Below are 23,188 nucleotides of genomic sequence, written 5' to 3'. Positions count from 1 at the left end.
ATCGTGCTGGTCTGGCTTTTGTCTCAGCTCCAGCTATCTGCCATTTCCCTATAATCTTTAATTCCCCGGTTATGCAAAAATCTATTTAAATGTGTCCTAGTCAAAATTAACAGTTTTTACCCTTGCTCTCCCAGCTAAAGATGGGTGTGTGTGCAAATAAAATGAATGCCAGGGCTCTTCCTCTGATCTTATTTGTTCCTATCTGTATATTGTTAAAATTCCATCATTCCTGAAAAAGCCATTAATATTCAGACTAGCGTATTCTTACTGTTTACACTATTTCTGTGAATCTTAATGCTCTCTCTCACTTCTTTATTTTCTTTCTAGGTTCATTAGCATTAAAAGTTTGCAGGAAAGACTCCCTGGCCATTAAACTCAGCAACAGACCATCGAAGCGTGAGCTGGAGGAGAAGAATATCATTCCAATGCAGACTGATGAAGAGAGGCTTGAAATGAGGCAACAAATCGGCACAAAGCTCACAAGGTTGGTAATGAAATCAGTGGAGTGCGAATGTGGTCCCTTTGCTATGGTTGTAAACCTGTCTGCTGGAATAAGTTAGTTAATGTTACTCAAATGCCTTCCAGTTAAACATTGACATAACAACTGGATACATATTCCACTGGGTCAAAATACCCAAACTTACTATTTTTAAGCCTGCTCTCCCAGCCAAAATGGGAGTGTGTACAAAAAACAAAAACAACAAAATCTGCAAATGCAGGAAATCCAGTGTTCAAAGGGCTTAACCTAATTGACTCTACTTGTTCACATGACGAAATCTGCAGATGCTGGAAATTCAAGCAACACACACAAAATGCTGATGGAACACAGCAGGCCAGGCAGCATCTATAGGAAGAAGTACAGTCGACGTTACAGGCCAAGACCCTTCATCAGGACTAACTGAAAGAAGAGATAGTAAGAGATTTGAAAGTGGGAGGGGGAGGGGGAGATCCGAAATGATAGGAGAAGACAGGAGGGTGAGGGATGAAGCTAAGAGCTGGAAATTTAATTGGCAAAAGGGATACAGAGCTGGAGAAGGAAGAGGATGATTGGACGGGAGGCCTAGGGAGAAAGAAGGGGAGGGGAGCACCAGAGGGAAATGGAGAGCAGGCAAAGAGTGATTGTGAGAGGGACAGAGAGAGAAAAAAGAGAGAAAAGAAAAAAAGGGGAAAAACAATCAATCAATAAATAAATAAATAAGGAATGGCGTAAGAAGGGGAGGGGGGCATTATCGGAAGTTAGAGAAATCAATGTTCATGCCATCAGGTTGGAGGCTACCTAGACGGAATATAAGGTGTTGTTCCTCCAACCTGAGTGTGGCTCCATCTTGACAGTAGAGGAGGCCATGAATAGACATATGAGAATGCGAATGGGATGTGGAATTAAAATATGTGGCCACTGGGAGATCCTGCTTTCTCTGACGGACAGAGCATAGGTGTTCAGTGAAATGGTCTCCCAGTCTGCGTTGGGTCTCACCAATATATAGAAGGCCACACAGGGAGCACCGGACGCAGTATATCACACCAGCCGACTCACAGGTGAAGTGTCGCCTCACCTGGAAGGGCTGTCTGGGGCCCTGAATGGTGGTGAGGGAGGAAGTGTAAGGGCAGATGTAGCACTTGCTCTGCTATAAGCCTACGGACTCTCACAGCTATCCGGATATAAGCCTACGGACTCTCACAGTTATCCGGATATAAGCCTACGGACTCTCACAGTTATCCGGATATAAGCCTACGGACTCTCACAGCTATCCGGATATAAGCCTACGGACTCTCACAGTTATCTGGATATAAGTCTATGGACTCTCACAGCTACCTGGACTATTCCTCATCCCACCCTGTTTCTCGCAAAAAATGCCATCCCTTTCTTGCAATTCCTCCGTCTCTGCCGCATCTGCTCTCAGGAGGAGGCTTCCTTTTTTTACAGAAAGGGGCTTCCCTTCCTCCACCATCAACTCTGCTCTCAAATGTATTTCTCCCGTATCACACACATCTGCACTCACCCCATCCTCCCACCACCCCACTCGGGATAGGATTCCCCTTGTCCTTACCTACCACCCCACCAGCCTCCAGGTCCAAAATATAATTCTCCACAACTTCCGCCACTTCCAACAGGATCCCATTACTAAGCACATCTTTCCCTCCACCCCCCCCCCCCCCACTTTCTGCTTTCTGCAGGGATCGCTCCCTACGCGACTCCCTTATCCATTCGTTCCCCCCCATCCCTTCCCACCGATCTCCCTCCCGGCATTTATCCTTGTAAGCGGAACAAGTGCTACATCTGCCCTTATACTTCCTCCCTCACCACCATTCAGGGCTCCAGACAGTCCTTCCAGGTGAGGCGACACTTCACCTGTGAGTTGGCTGGTATGATATACTGCGTCTGGTGCTCCCAGTGCAGACTTCTATATATTGGTGAGACCTGACGCAGACTGGGAGACCATTTCGCTGAACACCTATGCTCTGTCCACAAGAGAAAGCAGGATCTCCCAGTGGCCACACATTTTAATTCCACGTCCCATTCCCATTCTGATATGTCTATCCATGGCCTCCTCTACCGGCTAGATGAAGCCACACTCAGGTTGGAGAAACAACACCTTATATTCCGTTTAGGTAGCCTCCAACCTGATGGTATGAACATTGATTTCTCTAACTTCCATTAATGCCCCCCTCCCCTTCTTACCCCATCCCTTATTTATTTATCTACTTATTGTTTTTTTCCCTTTTTTTTCTTTTCTCTCTTTTTCCTCTCTCTGTTTCTCTCACAATCACTCCTTGCCTGCTCTACATCTCCATCTGGTGCTCCCCTCCCCTTCTTTCTCCCTAGGCCTCCCATCCAATCATCTTCTCCCTTCTCCAGCCTTGTATCCCTTTTGCCAATTAAATTCCCAGCTCTTAGCTTCATCCCTCCACCTCCTGTCTTCTCCTATTATTTCGGATCTCCCCCTCCTCCTCCCACTTTCAAATCTCTTACTATCTCTTCTTTCAGTTAGTCCTGATGAAGGGTCTCAGCCCGAATCGTCGACTGTACTTCTCCCTATAGATGCTGCCTGGCCTGCTGCGTTCCACCAGCATTTTGACTTTACTTGTTGTTTATTGAAATACAGTGCAGAGTAGGCCCTTCGAGCCACGTCACCCAGCAACCCCCAATTTAGCCCTAGGCTAATTTACAAAGACCAATTAACCCTAGTGAAACAGGTTTGTATTTGGAAACTCATGTGGTCACAGGGAAAATTCCTTACAGGCTGCAGCTGGCAGCGAACCTGGGTTGATGATACTGGAAAGCGTTGTGCTAACCACTATACTGCTAGGCTGCCGATGTTTCTATCTTTCACAACAAAGGAATCTGCTGTCTATCAGGGCTTTAGCAAAACGTTCCCGTCATTCTCATCATAAACAAGAGGAAATCTGCAAATGCTGGATACCCGAGCAGCACACACAAAATGCGGGAGGAACTCAGTAGGCCAGGCAGCATCTAAGAAGAATTTCAGCCCGAAACATCGACTGTGCTTTTTTCCCCATAGATGCTGCCTGGCCTACTGAGTTCCTCCAGCATTTTGTGTGTGTTGCTCATCATTCTCATCGCCCCTCCTTACTTCCCTATAGAACTGTAACTTATTTTCTCTCACATATGTAGGGGTGAAGATCATTAAAACTAAATGGGGGAAGAGACAATTATTTCTTGCCCATGGGTATTGTTTATCTCACAGTCTAGCTCATCGTGGCTCTTGCATCTTATAGTGTGCCAGCACTATACTCCCCCTGTAACTGTAACACTGCATTTTGCATTCTGGTTTAGCTTTTCCCTTGCATTACCTCAGTGTACTGATGTAGTGAGATGATCTGTATGGATGGCTTGCAAAATTAAGTTTTGCACAGTACCTCAGTACATGTGACAATAATAAATCAATTACCTGTTACCTTCACATGGCTTCCAGATATTCAAAAGGGGGTATTGTATTAGATGCCAAGTGGCCTTACATCTCTGCCCAGAAGCCCCTGGACAGTCTATTTAACTAACATTCAGCATCATTCATTTGGCTCTGACTAGAATCAGAATCACTGAAATTTCTAGACCACTGAAGACACTCAGTAAACATCTACTTATCAGCCTTCCTGGAAAGATAAACCAAAGGTTTCAAGTTGATTATGAAGGAGTAGATTCTTGATGTACAAATAACTGGGGGGGAGTGACTTTCCCATTAACACTTATGTGGAAATCACAGCAGTTTCTGATGACCGTGCATGTCAAATGCAGAAATCTGGATGCTGCTGTCCAAAACACCCTCTTTTTCTTTTCAGAAGTATCCCATCAAACATTTGGTTGCTGAGTTTCTCATCAGAGCACAGTGAATGGCATGAATTTTGATACGCTCTGATTGGCTCATAGATACCAATTAATCTCATCAGAAAATGTTGGGTCTGATCTGTTGCTACTTAAGTGCCTATTTAACTGCAAAGAAGGCCTTAATTACTGCCAAAATGTTTGAAGTGAACTTTTGTAAGTGTTGAGTTAAATTCTTTCAAATTGTATTTTTGTTGTTGATTAAAGAAATACAACAAGATTCCTTCATGTCTTCATCTCTCTCCACTAAAACAGTATTTCTTAGCTTCTCTTTATTTAGCTTTCCATACCTAATTTGGGAGTAAAATTGATATAATCGATAGCGAGAGCTCTGTTTTACCCGTGTGCTGCTCACTAATGATTTTTCATTTTAAAGACATGGACTATCATCTTCCCTGCTCACAATTATTGGGTACTAGAGAGGTGGAGGAGCAGAATTAGGCCATTCAGCCCACCATGTACGTTCTACCATTCAATAATGGTTGCTTTTTTCCAACACCCCTCCTCCCATTCGTCTGTGGCTGAAAAAATTCCTCCTCTTCTCAATTTTACAGGGTTATCCCTTTATTCTGAGGCTGTGCCCACAGGTCCTGGGCTCTCCTAGTAATGAAACACCCTTTACACATACACTTCATGCAGGCCTTTAAGTATTCTGTAGGTTTCAATGTGATCCCCTCACATCCCTCTGAATTTCATCAAATACAGGCCCAGGGACATCAAATGTTCCTCATACATCAAGCATTTTATTCTTGGGATCATTTCTGAGAACCTCCTTTTTGAACCTCTCCAGGGCCAGCACATCCTTCCTTAGATATGGAGCCCAAAATTCCCCATAATATTTCAACTGCAGTCTGAACACCACTTCATAAATCTTCAGCAGTATATCTTTATTTTTATTTTCTTGTTCTCTCAAAACAAATGCTGACCTTGCATTTGCCTTCCTTATTGCCAGCTCCACCTGCAAGTTAACCTTAAAGGGTTTTTGCACTTGGACTCCCAAATCCCTTTGTACCTCCAATTTCTGAATTCTCTTCCTGTTTAGAAAATACTGTACAACTTTATTCCTTCTACCAAAGGTTATGACTTTACACTTCCTCTTGCTGTACATATTTCATTTGTGACTTCACTACCTACTCTCCCAACCTGTTCAAGTCCTTCTGCAAATTCCCTGCCTCTAGAACAGAACCTGTCCCTCTACCTATCATTGCACGTCTGCAAACTTTCCCACAATGCAACCAGTTCCTTTATCTAGATCATTGCCTTGGAGAACTGTGCCCCTTGGCACTCTAATTTACAGGATATCAAAGGGATAGTGTCAATAGTTCAGTGCAGTGGGGGTAGGTTAGGTTGAGGATCTCTGTTCACACCCTGTACTCTCTGGTATAGTTAAGTGAATGAATCAACAGCATCTTCAGTCTCAGCCTCTGAGCATGTGCAAATGCAAACATCATCTGCACATGGTAGTTCAGCAACTGAGATCTGAGTGACCTTAGTTCTGGAGTATGATCACAATAGGTTGAACAATTTCCCCTTAGTTCTGAAGATTAGCCCCAGACTCAAAGGAAGCTTGCTGGAGGTGAGTTAAAGTTCCCACTGAACAAATGTTCAGAGAAGTGTAGGGGTAATGATACAGTCTTGCTTGGTTCATTGGGATGGAATCTACACCTACCAAACCTCATTCTTCCCTATTTTGTCTTTCATCTGCCACCTTTTTGATCACTCTCCCAACCTGTCCAAGTCCTTCTGCAGTCTCCCTGCGTTGTAATACTACCTGAACCTCCACCCATCATTATATTGTCTGCTAATGATGGAGTTGAAATTCCATGTGCAACTGAATTTGAAGACAGTGTTTCTCAATCTCTCCAATTCCCAGAGTCAAAGGCTTTGATAGGGCTGAAGAATACCATATTTAGTGGCAGGTATTGCATTTCTCTCGAGTTCTTGCATAGTAAAGATCTTGTTCATTGTATATTTGGATGTATGGAATCCACACCTGATTCAGCCATGTGGAAGATGAGATCTTGTATTTCTGACTTAAACACCTTACGATCAAGTTTCAAGCTTGCAGTGAAAGTTTCAAATGTCCAATTTAATGTCAGAGAAATGTATACAATATACATCTTGAAATGCTTTTTCTTCTCCTACTGACTCCTGGAACCTGTGGCCCTGACTGGTGAAAGCAGTGAAGGAGGATCTGGGATGGTGCTGATGAACTCCTGTCCATGAATCAGGAGTACACAGAAGCCCTGTGTGAGCAGTAGGAGGCCCACAGCAGCTCACAAACCACCCACCTGACTTCCTGCCCTATCTGTGGGACCCACATTGGCCCAATCACCACCTCAAAACCAGAATGAAAACAAGTCATCCTCAACCCCAAGGACTACCTGAGAAAATGATGAGAATTGTTGAGAGCAAAATCTATTCTGATATTTAACTAATTAATGGACATTTTTGTTGATCATAATTATCTAGGTAAAGATACTTTTTTTTCATTTATTTATAATAGCACTTTTAAGCGTTCATCATTTATTTCCAAGAAGTTCCACTGATTGTTTCTCTCTTATCCTTTGCTCCCTAATCCCAATCCCTCACTGTTTTCTTCCCAAACTGTGTTTTCAGCCTTGCATCTGCTTCTCTCTAATCCTAACCCTGCTATGCACTCTCTTTTTCCCTCTTCAACTGCCTCTTCCAGCTTGGGCAGGATCTGAGATGCAAAAGCAGAAAGTACCAGTGTCTGTGGAGAGAGAAACAATTAGCGCTTCAGCTTCCTGGACACTCAAAACTGTCTTACCATTGCTTCTTGATCTTCTGACCTGTTCCTCATTTCCAAGCTAGTCCATTTTATTTCCACTTTTCAGCACCTGCAGTAGTTTTTGCAGGATGTCAAGTAATTAATTGAACATGACGTACAAAAAAGCTGGATGAACTCAGCAGGTCAGGCAGCATCCGTTGAAAGGAGCAGTCAACGTTTCGGGTCAAGACCCTTCGTCAGGACTAAAGAAGGAGGGGGCAGGGGCCCTATAAAGAAGGTGGGGGGAGGGTGGAAAACCAATCAGAGGAAAGATCAAGGGGTGGGGGAGGGGAAGCAGGGAGGGGATAGGCAGGTGAGGTGAAGAAGGAATCTAAGGGGAAAGCACTATGGGTAGTAGAAGAAGGCAGAGTCATGAGAGGTGATAGGCAGCTAGAAGAGGAGACAGAGTGAAAGTCTGATAGGGGAAGGGAGAGGGAGGGAATTACCGGAAGTTGGAGAACTTGATGTTCATACCAAGGGGCTGGAGACTACCCAGACGGTATATGAGATGTTGTTCCTCCAACCGAAGTTTGGCCTCACCATGGCAGTAGAGGAGGCCATGTATGGACCTCCCTCCCTCTCCCTTCCCCCATCCCCCACCCCTTGATCTTACTTCTGATTGGTTTTCCACCCTCCCCCCACCTTCTTTATAGGGCCCCTGCCCCCTCCTTCTTTAGTCCTGACGAAGGGTCTCGACCCAAAATGTTGACTGCTCCTTTCAACGGATGCTGCCCGACCTGCTGAGTTCATCCAGCTTTTTTGTACGTCTTGATTTGACCACAGCATCTGCAGTATACTTTGTGTTTATTAATTGAACATGCAGTTAGAGAGTAGCTAAGAAACTTGAAAGTAGTTATAACCTCTACAGTTTGGTAGACTGTTTTAAGTATTCTCTGAACAAGGTTCAGCAAAGGTTTACCAGGATTAGAGCGTATGTGCTATATGAAAAGGTTGAGTAAATTTGAATTGTTTTTTCTGGAGCTATGGAGGCCGACTAATAGAAGTTTATAAAATTATAAGAGACCTAGATAGAGCAGATACTAGAACTAGGTGACATAGCCTCAAGATTCGGAGGAGTAGGTTTAGTACAGAGATGAGGAGGAACCACTTTTTCCAGAGAATGGGGAACCTGTGGAATCTCTGCCCAATGAAGCTGTGGAGGCTACCTCAGTAAAAATATTTAAGACGAGGTTGGATAGATTTTTGCAAAGTAGGGCTATTAAGGATTATGGGGAAAAGGCAGGGAGGTGGAGATGAGTCCATGGTCAGATCAGCCATGATCTTATTGAATGGCAGAGCAGGCTCGATGGGCTGGATGGCCTACTTCTGCTCCTATTTCTTATGTTCTTATATCTTTTTCCTCTGGTTAAAATGTCTAATACCTAATACTTGACATGATGCATTTGAGGTGAGAGAGGGAAAGTTCAAAGGAGATGTGTGAGCAAGTATTTTATACAGAGTAGTGGGTGCCTGGAAAGCACTGCTTGCAGTGGTGGTGTAGACAGATATGACGGTGGCATTTAAGCTTCATTAGTTCGGCACAATGTCATCTGTTCCTGCCCTGCACTGTTCTACATTTTAAATTTTATATTTCAACACTAAACATTGTTATTTCACACATTTCAAATTTGGTTTGGATGTAAAGGCTTGAATGGTAATCAGTGAATCTGATTTTAGTGAAAACAGTATGAAATGAATGCCTACTTTCTTTGGGCTGGGCAGGAGTGGTTTGAGTAGACACTTGCATCCACACCAGTTTCAGTGGGGAATAATGACAGTGTTCTAACATGTTACCCTGCAGTGAAGTGACAGGGGCAGACAATGATCCTGATCTTCTTTCACAGGCGATTAAGCCAGAGGCCAACTGCAGAGGAACTGGAACAAAGGAACATCCTGAAACGTAAGTGCTGCCACAGCTTTATTATACTGTAAGTTTCGTCAGGGCACCACAGCAGAAATGTAGTTAGGCTTTGCTCCTCACTTCATTTTTCACTAGTCAATTGTAGCTTGAAGGTGTTTCAAAGTTCTTTTTCTTTGCTGGATCTACTTGTACCTTATGTCCTAATGTCCACCATTTTTATTCCATAATGGAAAAGTGTGAATAAAGGACCTGTGCAGGAATAAACACTGCAAAATCACATCTGGAACTGGTATTCCATGCAGTATTCTCAAACCTCTGAGGAGCTGAAGGAGCTCAGTCTTGTGAGTAACCTTGGGCCTTGTATCTAAGGTAGGATGTGCTAGCCCCAGAGAGAGTCCAGAGGAGGTTCACATGAATGATCCTAGGAATGAATTGAATCAGATATGAGGAGTGTTTAAACAACACACACAAAATGCTGGTGGAACACAGCAGGCCAGGCAGCATCTATAAGGAGAAGCACTGTCAACGTTTCGAGCCGAGACCATTCGTCAGGACTAATTGAAAGGAAAGATACTAAGAGATTTGAAAGTAGTGGGGGGAGGGGGAAATGCGAAATGATAGGAAAAGACCTGGGGGGGGGGGGGGATGAAGCTAAGAGCTGGAAAGGTGATTGGTGAAAGTGATACAGAGCTGGAGAAGGGAAAGGATCATGGGACGGGAGGCCTCGGGAGAAAGAAAGTGGGGGAGCACCAGAGGGAGATGGAGAACAGGCAGAGTGAGAGAAAAAAACAAACAACTAAATATGTCAGGGATGGGGTAAGAAGGGGAGGAGGGGCATTAACGGAAGTTAGAGAAGTCAATGTTCATGTCATCAGGTTGGAGGCTACCCAGCCGGTATATAAGGTGTTGCTCCTCCAACCTGAGTTTGGATTCATTTTGACAGTAGAGGAGGCCATGGATAGACATATCAGAATGGGAATGGGACGTGGAATTAAAATGTGTGGCCACTGGGAGATCCTGCTTTCTCTGGCAGACCGAGTGTAGGTGTTCAGCGAAACGATCTCCCAGTCGTGTCGGGTCTCACCAATATATAGAAGGCCAAACTGGGAGCACCAGACGCAGTATACCACACCAGCCAACTCACAGGTGAAGTGTCACCTCACCTGGAAGGACTGTCTGGCGCCCTGAATGGTGGTGAGGGAGGAAGTGTAGGGGCAGGTGTAGCACTTGTTCCGCTTACAAGGATAAGTGCCAGGAGGGAGATCGGTGGGAAGGGATGGGGGGGGACGAGTGGACAAGGGAGTTGCGTAGGGAGCGATCCCTGTGGAAAGCAGAAAGAAGGGGGGAGGGAAAGATGTGCTTGGTAATGGGATCCCATTGGAGGTGGCGGAAGTTACGGAGAATTATACGTTGGACCTGGAGGCTGGTGGGGTGGTAGGTGAGGACAAGGGGAACCCTATCCCAAGTGGGGTGGCGGGCGGATGGGGTGAGGGCAGATGTGCAGTTTGAAAAGCTCAAACAAATAAATAGAGGGGTAGCTCAAGCGGAGTGGCCTGTGGAAAGCAGCCAGTGAATGAGTGGGCCAGTGAAGGAGTGGAGATTTGAGGCTTTGACTCGAGAGGCTTCGACGAGAAGAGGCGGAGGACAAGTTTGTTCCCAGTTAGTCTTTGCAATGCCTCCTGAGACGGTAATGTGCCTCTCCTGTGAGATGTGGCAGTCTTGGGGGAACTCCCCTCTCCCTCAGAGTCACATCTGCCAGAAGTGCTTGCGGCTGGGCGATCTGGAAGACCATGTGAGGAATCTGGAGCAGCAACTAGATGACCTTTGACTCATAATGGAGAATGAGGCAGTCATAGATGAGAGCTACAGGGAAGTAGTCACACCTAGGCTGCAGGAAACAGGTCATTGGGTAACAGTCCGAGGGGGGAAAGCAAAGGAGAGTAGACAGGTAGTGCAGAGCACCCCTGTAGCCATTCCCCTGAAAAATAAGTTTACCATCCTGGATACTGTTGGTGAGGACGACTGACCAGGTGTGAGCCACGGTGGCAGGGTCTCTGGCACTGAGTCTGACCCTGTGGTGCAGAAGGATGGGACGGAGAAGAGGAGAGCTGTCGTCATTGGAGACTCTATAGTCAGGGGAGCAGACAGGAGATTTTGTGGATGTGAGAAGGACACGTGCGTGGTTTGTTGCCTCTTGGGTGCCAGGGTCCCAGATGTCTCTGACCGGGTGCATGACATCCTGGTACGAGAGGGAAAGCAACCAGAAGTCGTGATATATGTCGGTACCAACAACATAGGCAGGAAGAGGGATGAGGTCCTGAAGTGTGAGTTTCGGGAACTAGGCAGAAGGCTGAAGAACAGGACCTCGAGGATGGCGTTCTCAGGATTGCTGCCAGTACTATGTGACAGTGATGGTAAGAATTAGAGGAGATGGCAGTTGAATGCGTGGGTGAGGAGTTGATGCAGGGCGCAGGGTTTTAGATTTTTGGATCATTGGGATCTCTTCTGGGGAAGGTGGGACCTGTACAGATTGGATGGGTTGTACCTGAACTTGAGGGGGAGCAATATCATTGCTGGTAGGTTTGCTAGCATGGTTCGGGAGGGTTTAAACTAATTTGCAAAAGGGATGGGACCTGGAGCGATAGAGCAGTGAAAGAAGTGCATGGAGTAAAGCCAGATCTAACAAATAGAGAGGCTTTGAGGAAAGAGCAGCAGAATAAAGGGTATAAAGGTAGTAAGGTAGAAGGGCTAAAGTGTGTGTACTTCAATGCAAGAAGCATCAGGAACAAAGGTGATGAACTGAGAGCTTGGATACATACATGGAATTATGATGTAGTGGCCATTACGGAGACTTGGCTGGCACCAGGGCAGGATGGTTTCTCAATATTCCTGGATTTCAGTGCTAGATAGAGGGGGGGAAGGGGAGGAGGGGTGGCATTACTAGTCAGGGATACTATTACAGCTGCAGAAAGGGTGGATAATGTAGCAGGATCCTCTTTTGAGTCAGTATGGGTGGATGTCAGGAACAGGAAGGGAGCAGTTACTCTACTGGGGGTATTCTATAGGCCCCCCCGGTAGCAGCAGAGATACCGAGGAGCAGATTGGGAGGCAGATTTTGGAAAGGTGCAAAAATAACAGGGTTGTTATCATGGGTGACTTTAACTTCCCTAATATTGATTGGCACTTGTTTAGTTCCAAGGGTTTGGATGGGGCAGAGTTTGTTAAGTGTGTCCAGGATGGATTCCTGTCACAGTATGTTGACAGGCTGACGAGGGGGAATGCCATTCTAGATCTAGTATTAGGTAACGAACCAGGTCAGGTCACAGATCTGTCAGTGGGTGCGCATCTGGGGGACAGTGATCACCGCTCCCTGGCCTTTAGCATTATCATGGAAAAGGATAGAATCAGAGAGGACAGGAAAATTTTTAATTGGGAAAGGGCAAATTATGAGGCTATAAGGCTAGAACTTGCGGATGTAAATTGGGATGATGTTTTTGCAGGGAAATGTATTATGGACATGTGGTCGATGTTTAAGGATCTTTTGCAGGATGTTAGGGATAAATTTGTCCCAGTGAAGAAGATAAAGAATGGTAGGATAAAGGAACAATGTGTGACAAGTGAGGTGGAAAATCTAGTCAGGTGGAAGAAGGCAGCATACATGAGGTTTAGGAAGCAAGGATCAGATGGGTCGATTGAGGAATATAGGGTAGCAAGAAAGGAGCATAAGAAGGGGCTTGAAAAGAGCAAGAAGGGGTCATGAGAAGGCCTTGGCGAGTAGGGTAAAGGAAAACCCCAAGGCATTCTTCAATTATGTGAAGAACAAAAGGATGACAGCAGTAAAGGTAGGACGGATTAGAGATAAAAGTGGGACGATGTGCCTGGAGGCTGAGGAAGTGAGCGAGGTCCTCAATGAATACTTCTCTTCAGTATTCACCACTGAGAGGGAACTTGATGACGGTGAGGACAATATGAGTGAGGTTGATGTTCTGGAGCCTGTTAATATTAAGCGAGAGGAGGTGTTGAAGTTATTAAAATACATTAGGACGGATAAGTCCCCGTGGCCTGATGGAATATTCCCCAGGCTGCTTCATGAGGCAAGGAAAGAGTTTGCTGAGCCTCTGGCTAGGATCTTTATGCCCTCGTTGTCCACAGGAATGGTACCAGAGGATTGGAGGGAGTCGAATGTTGTCCCCTTGTTCAAAAAAGGTAGTAGGGATAATCCGGGTAATTGTAGACCAGTGAGCCTTATGTCTGTGGTGGGAAAGCTGTTGGAAAAGATTCTTAGAGATAGGATCTATGGGCATTTAGAGAATTATGGTCTGATCAGGGACAGTCAGCATGGCTTTGTGAAGGGCAGATCATGCCTAACAAGCCTGATAGAGTTCTTTGAGGAGGTGACCAGGCACATAGATGAGGGTAGTGCAGTGGATGTGATCTACATGGATTTTAGTAAGGCATTTGACAAGGCTCCACACAGTAGGCTTATTCAGAAAGTCAGAAGGCATGGGATCCAGGGAAGTTTGGCCAGGTGGATTCAGAATTGGCTTGCCTGCAAAAGGCAGAGGGTTGTGGTGGAGGGAGTACATTCAGATTGGAGGGTTGTGACTAGTGATGTCCCACAAGGATCTGTTCTGAGACCTCTACTTTTCGTGATTTTTATTAATGACCTGGATGTGGGGATAGAAGGGTGGGTTGGCAAGTTTGCAGACGACACAAAGGTTGGTGGTGTTGCAGATAGTATAAAGGATTGTCGAAGATTGCAGAGAGACATTGATAGGATGCAGGAGTGGGCTGAGCAGTGGCAGATGGAGTTCAACCCGGAGAAGTGCGAGGTGGTACACTTTGGAAGGACAAACTCCAAAGCAGAGTACAAAGTAAATGGCAGGATTCTTGGTAGTGTGGAGGAGCAGAGGGATCTGGGGGTACATGTCCATAGATCCCTGAAAATTGCCTCACAGGTAGATAGGGTAGTTAAGAAAGCTTATGGGGTGTTAGCTTTCATAAGTCAAGGGATAGAGTTTAAGAGACGCGATGTAATGATGCAGCTCTATAAAACTCTAGTTAGGCCACACTTGGAGTACTGTGTCCAGTTCTGGTCGCCTCACTATAGGAAGGATGTGGAAGCATTGGAAAGGGTACAGAGGAGATTTACCAGGATGCTGCCTGGTTTAGAGAATATGGATTATGATCAGAGATTAAGGGAGCTAGGGCTTTACTCTTTGGAGAGAAGGAGGATGAGAGGAGACATGATAGAGGTGTACAAGATATTAAGAGGAATAGACAGAGTGGACAGCCAGCACCCCTTCCCCAGGGCACCACTGCTCAGTACAAAAGGACATGGCTTTAAGTTAAGGGGAGGGAGGTTCAAGGGGGATATTAGAGGAATGTTTTTCACTCAGAGAGTGGTTGATGCGTGGAATGCACTGTCTGAATCAGTGGTGGAGGCAGACACACTAGTGAAGTTTAAGAGACTACTAGACAGATATATGGAGGAATTTAAGGTGGGGGAGTTATACGTGAGGCAGGGTTTGAAGGTCAGCACAACACTGTGGGCCGAAGGGCCTGTAATGTGCTGTACTATTCTATGTATGTCTATGATAATGTTAAATGGGAGAGATGCGTTTGAGAGCAGAGTTGATGGTGGAGAAGGGAAGCCCCTTTGTTTAAAAAAGGAAGACATCTCCATCCTGGAATGAAAAGCCTCATCCTGAGAGCAGATGCGGTGGAGATGGAGGAAGTGAGAGAAGGGGATAGCATTTTTGCAAGAGACAGGGTGGGAAGAGGAATAGTCCAGGTAGCTGTGAGAGTCTGTAGGTAAGCTGACTCCAGAGATGGAGACAGAAAGATCAAGAAAGGGGAGGGAGGTGTCAGAAATGGACCAGGTAAATTTGAGGGCAGGGTGAAAGTTGGAGGCATAGTTAACATAGTTAACCTCTATCATGTCTCCTCTCATCCTCCTCCTCTCCAAAGAGTAAAGCCCTAGCTCTCTTAATCTCTGATCATAATGCATACTCTCTAAACCAGGCAGCATCCTGGTAAACCTCCTCTGTACCCTTTCCAATGCTTCCACATCCTTCCTATACTGAGGCGACCAGAACTGGACACAGTACTCCAAGTGTGGCCTAACTGGAGTTTTATAGAGCTGCATCATTACATCGCGTCTCTTAAACTATCCCTCGACTTATGAAAGCTAACACCCCATAAGCTTTCTTAACTACCCTATCTACCTGTGAGGCAACTTTCAGGGATCTGTGGACATGTACCCCCAGATTCCTCTGCTCCTCCACACTACCAAGTATCCTGCCATTTACTTTGTACTCTGCCTTGGAGTTTGTCCTTCCAAAGTGTACCACCTCACACTTCTCCGGGTTGAACTCCATCTGCCACTTCTCAGCCCACTTCTGCATCCTATCAATGTCTCTCTGCAATCTTCGACAATCCTCTACACTATCTCCAACACCACCAACCTTTGTGTTGTCTGCAAACTTCTATGCTCACATCCAGGTCGTTAATAAAAATCACGAAAAGTAGAGATCCCAGAACCGATCCTTGTGGGACACCACTAGTCACAACCCTCCAATCTGAATGTACTCCCTCCACCATGACCCTCTGCCTTCTGCAGGCAAGCCAATTCTGAATCCACCTGGCCAAACTTCCCTGGATCCCATGCCTTCTGACTTTCTGTATAAGCCTACCATGTGGAACCTTGTCAAATGCCTTACTAAAATCCATGTAGATCACATCCACTGCACTACCCTCATCTATATGCCTGGTCACCTCCTCAAAGAACTCTATCAGGCTTGTTAGGCACAATCTGCCCTTCACAAAGCCATGTTGACTGTCCCTGATCAGACCATGATTCTCTAAATGCCCATAGATCCTATCTCTAAGAATCTTTTCCAACAGCTTTCCCACTACAGATGTAAGACTCTCTGGTCTATAATTGCCTGAACTATCCCTACTACCTTTTTGAACAAGGGGACAACATTCGCCCCCATCTAATCCTCTGGTACCATTCCCGTGGACAACGAGGACATAAAGATCCTAGCCAGAGGTTCAGCAATCTCTTCCCTTGCCTTGTGGAGCAGCCTGGGGAATATTCCATCAGGCCCCAGGGACTTATCCGTCCTAATGTATTTTAACAACTCCAACACCTCCTCTCCCTTAATATCAACATGCTCCAGAATCAACCTCACTCATATTGTCCTAACCATCATCAAGTTCCCTCTCAGTGGTGAATACTGAAGAGAAGTATTCATTGAGGACCTCGCTCACTTCCACAGCCTCCAAGTATATCTTCCCACTTTTATCTCTAATCAGTCCTACCTTCACTCCTGTCATCCTTTTGTTCTTCACATAATTGAAGAATGCCTTGGTGTTTTCCTTTACCCTACTCACCAAGGCCTTCTCATGCCCCCTTCTTGCTCTTCTCAGCCCCTTCTTAAGCTCCTTTCTTGCTACCCTATATTCCTCAATAGACCCATCTGATCCTTGCTTCCTAAACCTCATGTATGCTGCCTTCTTCCACCTGACTAGATTTTCCACTTCACTTGTCACCCATGGTTCCTTCACCCTACCATTCTTTATCTTCCTCACTGGGACAAATTTATCCCTAACATCCTGCAAAAGATCCTTAAACATCGACCACAGGTCCATAATACATTTCCCTGCAAAAACATCATCCCAATTCACACCCACAAGTTCTAGCCTTATAGCCTCATAATTTGCCCTTCCCCAATTAAAAATGTTCCTGTCCTTTCTGATTCTACCCTTTTCCATGATAATGCTAAAGGTCAGGGAGCGGTGATCACTGTCCCCCAGATGCTCACCCGCTGACAGATCTGTGACCTGACCCGGTTCGTTACCTAATACTAGATCTAGTATGGCATTCCCCCTAGTCGGCCTGTCAACATACTGTGACAGGAATCCATCCTGGACACACTTAACAAACTCTGCCCCATCTAAACCCTTGGAACTAATCAAGTGCCAATCAATATTAGGGAAGTTAAAGTCATCCATGATAACAACCCTGTTATTTTTGCACCTTTCCAAAATCTGCCTCCCAAACTGCTCCTCGGTATCTCTGCTGCTACCGGGGGGGCCTATGGAATGCCCCCAGTAGAGTAACTGCTCCCTTCCTGTTCCTGACTTCCACCCATACTGACTCAAAAGAGGATCCTGCTACATTACCCACCCTTTCTGCAGCTGTAATAGTATCGCTGGCTAGTAATGCCACCCCTCCTCCCCTCCCCCCCCCCCCATCCTTTTTAAAGCACTGAAATCCAGGAATATTGAGAATCCATTCCTGCCCTTGTGCCAGCCAAGTCTCTGTAATGGCCACTACATCATAATTCCATATATGTATCCAAGCTCTCAGTTCATCACCTTTGTTCCTGATGCTTCTTGCATTGAAGTACACACACTTTAGCCCTTCTACCTTACTACCTTTATACCCTTTATTCTGCTGCTCTTTCCTCAAAGCCTCTCTATTTGTTAGATCTGGCTTTACTCCATGCACTTTTTTCACTGCTCTATTGCTCCGGGTCCCATCCCTTTTGCAAATTAGTTTAAACCCTCCCGAAGCATGCTAGCAAACCTAGCAGCAAGGATATTGCTCAATGAAATCAACAAGCTCAGCATGCGTGAAGGAGGCAGCACCAATGCAGTCGTCGATGTAGCGAAGGAAAAGAGGGGGACAGATACCCGTATAGACTTGGAACATGGACTGTTCCACAAAGCCAACAAAAAGGCAGGCATAACTGGGACCCATGCGGGTGCCCATGGCTACACCCTTGGTTTGGAGGAAGTGGGAGGAGCCAAAGGAGAAATTATTGAGAGTAAGAACTAATTTCTGCTAGACGGAGGAGAGTGGTGGTCGAGGGGAATTGGTTAGGTCTGGAATCCAAAAAGAAGTGAAGAGCTTTGAGACCGTCCGGGTGGGGGATGGAGGTATATAGGGACTGGACGTCCATGGCGAAAATAAGGCGGTGGGGGCCAGGGAACTTACAATCATTGAAAAAATTCAAAGCGTGAGAAGTGTCACGAACATAGGTGGGAAGAGATTGAACAAGGGGATATAAGACAGTGTCAAGGTAAGCAGAAAGGAGTTCGGTGGGGCAGGAGCAAGCTGAGACAATAGGTCTACCTAGACAGGCAGATTTGTGGATCTCGGGTAGGAGATAGAAACGGGAAGTGCGGGGAGTGTTTTATGTCTCTGGGTTTGTACTCAGTAGAGTCCAGAAGGTTGAGGGGAGATCTCTTTAAAACCTATTGAATACTGAAAGAGCTGGATAGGCTGGAAAGGATTTTCCATTAGTAGGAGAGTGTAGGGTCTGAGGGCATGGCCTCAGAATAAAGAGAAGTCCATTTAAAACTGAGATAAGAATTTCTTCAGCCAGTGAGTAGAGAATCAATGGAATTCATTGCCACCGAGGGCTGTCAAGACACATCTTTGTGTGTATTTAACACAGGTACTAATATATTCTTGAATAGTTATGGGTTATGGGGAGGAGATGGAATAATTGGATTGGGAAAAAAATAAGCCATGATTGAGTGGGTAAAGGGATGCTCCCACCAGTTGTTTGTTTACTGTTCAAAATTAAATAAAGAGAAAATCATGTTGTTTCTAAAAACGTGAAATGGGGATGGGAGAGGAGTGAAGCAGGCATTGTAACACTCACAAGGAAGACTGATCTTTCCTCACTTGACATGCATGTTTGGCACAACTCTTAGCTGTTTATTCTTAATTCATTATCTTCAAAGTATTTATTTGTTGAAGGAATGGACCATAAGTGCACCTGAGAATCTAGTGACAGCTAACTGATTAGCAAATGTTTTCCCCCTAATAATTGTGCCATCAGTTGTTGGGTACCAACTTAGATATGACAGCATGGTGGTTAAGACACTACATCAGCATCTAGGGCTTGTACCATTGATCAGGGACATTGGTTTGAATCCCACCACAAACATCTCTTGACCTCTTGCTCATTTAGGGCTGGATAAAATTACCAGTGGCATCATATCATATGAACAAATATTAAGTATAGCTGGGTCAATCTCTTAAAATGCCCAGCTAATCATACTCAGGCAGTTGGTTATAACTGATGGACAACTATATGAAGAGCTTCCCAAGAGAGACAGACAACTGAGAGAAAGCTTTCTCCACATCTTTACTAAATTGAATGCTTTTGGCCAACAACAGCTCATTGCTCTGTCCTTACTCCACCATAGAAAGCAGTTGAATAAATCATCTAAGTTGAGTTGACTGACTTCAGCAATGCCTTTACATGATGCTACAATTCACTTTAGTGACCTGGAATGGAGGTGGAGGAATCAGACTGGTCATTATACTCTTGAAATGCAACCACTTCCTCATTTTAGGAAAAAGAGTCATATAGCGTAGAACCAGGCACTTCTGCCCATCTTGTCTGCACTGACCATCAAACACTTAACACTACTCCCATTTTATTCTTCCTACACTCTGCTCAGTTTCTCCTCCCCCACAGACTCTAACTCTCACCTACACACCAGGGCCAATTTACCTCCTAACCTGCATGTCTTTGTCTTTGAAATGGGAGAAGAAACCAGAGCACCCAAGGAAGCTCAGAAAACAGAAAATGTGTGCATGTCAATTGAAGAAAGATCAAAGTCAATTAAAAACCAATAATGCTGGGCTTACTCAACCAACAGGTCAGGCAGCATCTGCAGAGAGGGAAGTAAGTCTGATGTTTTAGGTTAAAGAAAAAGGTAGATATCAAGAAGAGTTTAAGAGGTGTCCTCTGACAAATGGCACCACTATTTTTAATCTATCAACACTTTCTGTCCCCAACCTATTATGAAGATCTATTTTGTTGTCTCTATAACCTGCAAATTAAAAAATGTGTGATTTCTAACTTCTTCTTCAATTTTGACGGAAGTCCATCACCAGAAATATTAGCCTAGTTGTTTTTTTTTATCTCCAGATTTGCTGCCTGACCTGCTGAGTGTTTTAAGCATTCTATTTTTATTTCAGATTTTCAGTGTCTTCTTGATTTCTGAAAAGGTGTGACGAAGCTGTCCCATGCTGAGTTACTTGCTTGGGGTAGATAGCTACTCATATAATGAAGGGAGAAAATGGGCAAAAAGGTAACATGGGCAGTATTGGTAAAAGTTTTACATTTTGCGAATCTTCTAAGAAGCATCAAGAAACAGTAAGATGAATAATGACTGAGTTCGCAGCCAAGGATTTCCAAAGAACTCTGAGGTTTGCGTAAGTTAACTTGAAGACCATGATATCAGAAAGAAAATATCCTGTTTTCTTTGAATAGTTTTCCATTCTCCATGATTAAGGCAATGAATAAGCAACTCATCTAAGAGGCATCTCCTATGACCAAGCAACAACCTTTCAGTTCTTCACCCATTTTGCTTCCTCAAGTTCTGTTGTGAAGCTCAAGTCAGCACATTCTATTCAAAGGGGAGCAAGAAGTTTTGTACCACCACTGGAATGAAGCTGTCACTCAGTGAATCTCAATGTAGATAATAAATTGACTTTGACTTTTGACACATTTATTATTGAGCAAAACAATAACATGTTGAGATATAAGCCAGTCAGTCATTGAAAGACTGAAGCCTTCAAACCCTCATGACATGGTGCAGATGGAAAATCTGAAAGAGGATGACAATCTAGATAAATAGGAAGTATGTGTGCAAGGGAAATGTAGGTGAGAGTTTTCCTTGTTAGTGATGTGTTACTAGTAGAGGAAATATTTCCCAGAGGTGGTCATTAAGAAGTTTTAAAGGGAAAAGAAGTTTCTTTTAGTCACTCAAGGTAGTGATAAGCAAAGCAATTTCTAGCTGGTAGTCACTTCATCCATGGTGTGCTTGTGGCGGTAGTGATTCTGGATGACAGCCATCAGCCTCACCACTTTTCTTTGGATGTGCTGAGCTTTTTGTGTGTTATTGGAGTTTCTCTCATTCAGGCAAATTTTGAGTTCATTTCGGTTGGAAAGGGTTTGAGGGGCTTCTGACTTGTTCCAGCATTTGTCTGACTAATCCTGAGAAGTAAACAGTCAAAGTGACCCTCAGGTATATTGATCAATGGGAGTGAAGAGACTGCAGTGCTGGAATCTGGTGCAACAAGATGCTGGAGGAACTCAACATGTCAGGCAGCATCTGTGGAGGGAAATGGACAATCGACATTTTGGGTGGAGACTCTTCACCTGGACTGAAAGATAGAGGGTTGATAACCAATATAAGATGGTAAAGGAAAAGGATGGCCAAGAGCTGGCATATAGGTAGATTCAGCGGGGTGAAAATCAGATGGAGAAGTTACAGAAGCTGGAAGCTGAAAGGAGGAGGTGACAACCGACTACAAATAATAGAATCTGATGGGACAGAAAAGTGGAGCATGGAATCAAATAAGGGAGGTGGGTTGGGCGGATGCGAACAGTGTGAGGAGGGAAACCACTCAGAGGAGAATGAGGGTGATGTACTGGTGGAGTGAGTAGAAGAAGGATAAGAAACAGGGTGATAAGGGGTAGAAGTTGGGTATAGGAGGAACAGGGTAGAACAAGAGGAAAGAAAAAGAGACAAAGGTGGAGCAGTTCACCAAAAGTTGGAGAAATCAGTGTTCATGCTGTTGAATTGAAGACTACCCAAGTGGAATATAAGAAGCCACTACTCAGATTTGCATCTAGTTTCACATTAGCAGTGGGGAAGACAGAGTATAACCATTTCAGTGTGGGAATGGGAAGTGGAATTAATATGGCTAGTGACCGGGTGCTCAAGAGAGCCATGGTGGAGGAGCAGAAGTGTTCAGTAAAGCAGGGGGCTATGTTGGGAGTACTGGGTGTAGTAAATAAAGCTGTTGAACATAAGTCATAGATGTTTAGGCTTCCTCTGTTTTGCAAAATTTATCTGCCACTTTTTAGCCAGGGTCTAATTTATATGCACTCGTGAAAGGACTGCCATTATTTAAGAAGGTGAACATTGTGCACTCAGCAGCCACCATCCATGCTCTCAGTTTATAATGAACAGGTCATTAGTAAAGCAGCAGAGGCCCAGAGGATTTGAGTATGTTGCCAGATGGTTAGTACTGCAAAGGATGAAATAGCAGTTTGATTTCTGTTTAGCCCACACATCATACCTACTGTAAATCAGGCAATAGTGTTTGGCACATGATGAAGGCAACTTACTGATTTCTCTCTATAGCAAGAAATGAACAAGAGGAAGAAGAGGAAAAGCGAGAAATTAAAAGACGGCTTACACGGAAGGTAAGTCGCAACAATTTAATTTGTATCCATTGGTACAGAAGGAATGAGACATTCACAGGCAGTGAACTTCACAACACAATGAGTGACTTTTCACTCAGCAAAACTGGCTAAAGCCTTAATTTTATTTCTATATTCATCCTTTGCTTTCAGTATTCATCTTTAAGTAACAATATTGAACTGCTAGACTTCTGTAATTTCAGTTCAGTTATTTAATCTAATTAAATTAGAGATGGTTACATATTGAGTGGGTGAGTTACAAAGGTATGGTATGAGCATGAGGTGAAATTCTAGAAACCAGCACTCAGTGAAATATCCCTCGTCAAAAGATGGACTGGTGTTCCTTAAACTGGCAATCTAAGATATAACCAGAAAATGACAGAAACACTCAGCAGGTCAGACAGCGCTATTGGTGCTTAACAGTCATCTCCATGAAATCCTAGGGAAACGCAAGAGACAGCAGATACTGGAATATGGACTAAAGGAACTCAGCGGGTCAGGCAACTTCTGTGAAGGGAAACAAACAGTCAACATTTTGGCTCAAGACAGATGAAGCTTCTCAACCCAAAATGATGATTGTCCATTTCTCTCCACAGTTGCTGCCTGACCTGCTGAATTCCTCCAGCAGTTTGTTTCTGGCTCTGTGAAATCTTCCTTCTGCCAGATGGATTCTTTTTTTTTACAGTGGTTCATCACAAATAAGTAAAAGTCTCACCTACACATCTTGAGCACAGATGCTCCTTGTTTATCTAACCTGCCGTCTTCACCCAGAAGAACTTAAGGTTCAGGTCAGAGACCTTTGATCAGATTGGGAGATGTGATTTTTGTCTCTCTTCATTTCTGACAAAGGATTCTAACCTTAAATACAAACTGTTTCCCTACATATAGATGCTACCTGACCCACTGAAGTGATTCAAGCATTTTCCATTTTTATTTCAATAGGACAA

At 44.5% G+C, this 23,188-nt stretch overlaps 1 protein-coding gene across 6 annotated transcripts in view; it reads left to right on the top strand.

The window, feature by feature from the left end:
- phactr1 (phosphatase and actin regulator 1) overlaps positions 1-23,188 on the top strand; it is a 474,929-nt gene that overhangs the window by 410,657 nt on the left and 41,084 nt on the right. For all 6 annotated transcript variants that reach the window (XM_073023899.1, XM_073023902.1, XM_073023903.1 and 3 more), the window contains 3 exons: positions 328-484; positions 8,978-9,033; positions 22,183-22,244. In XM_073023899.1, coding sequence (XP_072880000.1) covers positions 328-484; positions 8,978-9,033; positions 22,183-22,244 — 275 coding nt within the window. The remainder of the gene's footprint in view (positions 1-327; positions 485-8,977; positions 9,034-22,182; positions 22,245-23,188) is intronic.

Source organism: Hemitrygon akajei, chromosome 20 (genome assembly GCF_048418815.1).
Source record: "Hemitrygon akajei chromosome 20, sHemAka1.3, whole genome shotgun sequence".
NCBI lineage: Eukaryota > Metazoa > Chordata > Chondrichthyes > Myliobatiformes > Dasyatidae > Hemitrygon > Hemitrygon akajei.
Note: the sequence above shows the minus strand (reverse complement) of the source record. Positions and strands in the feature narration are given on the sequence as shown.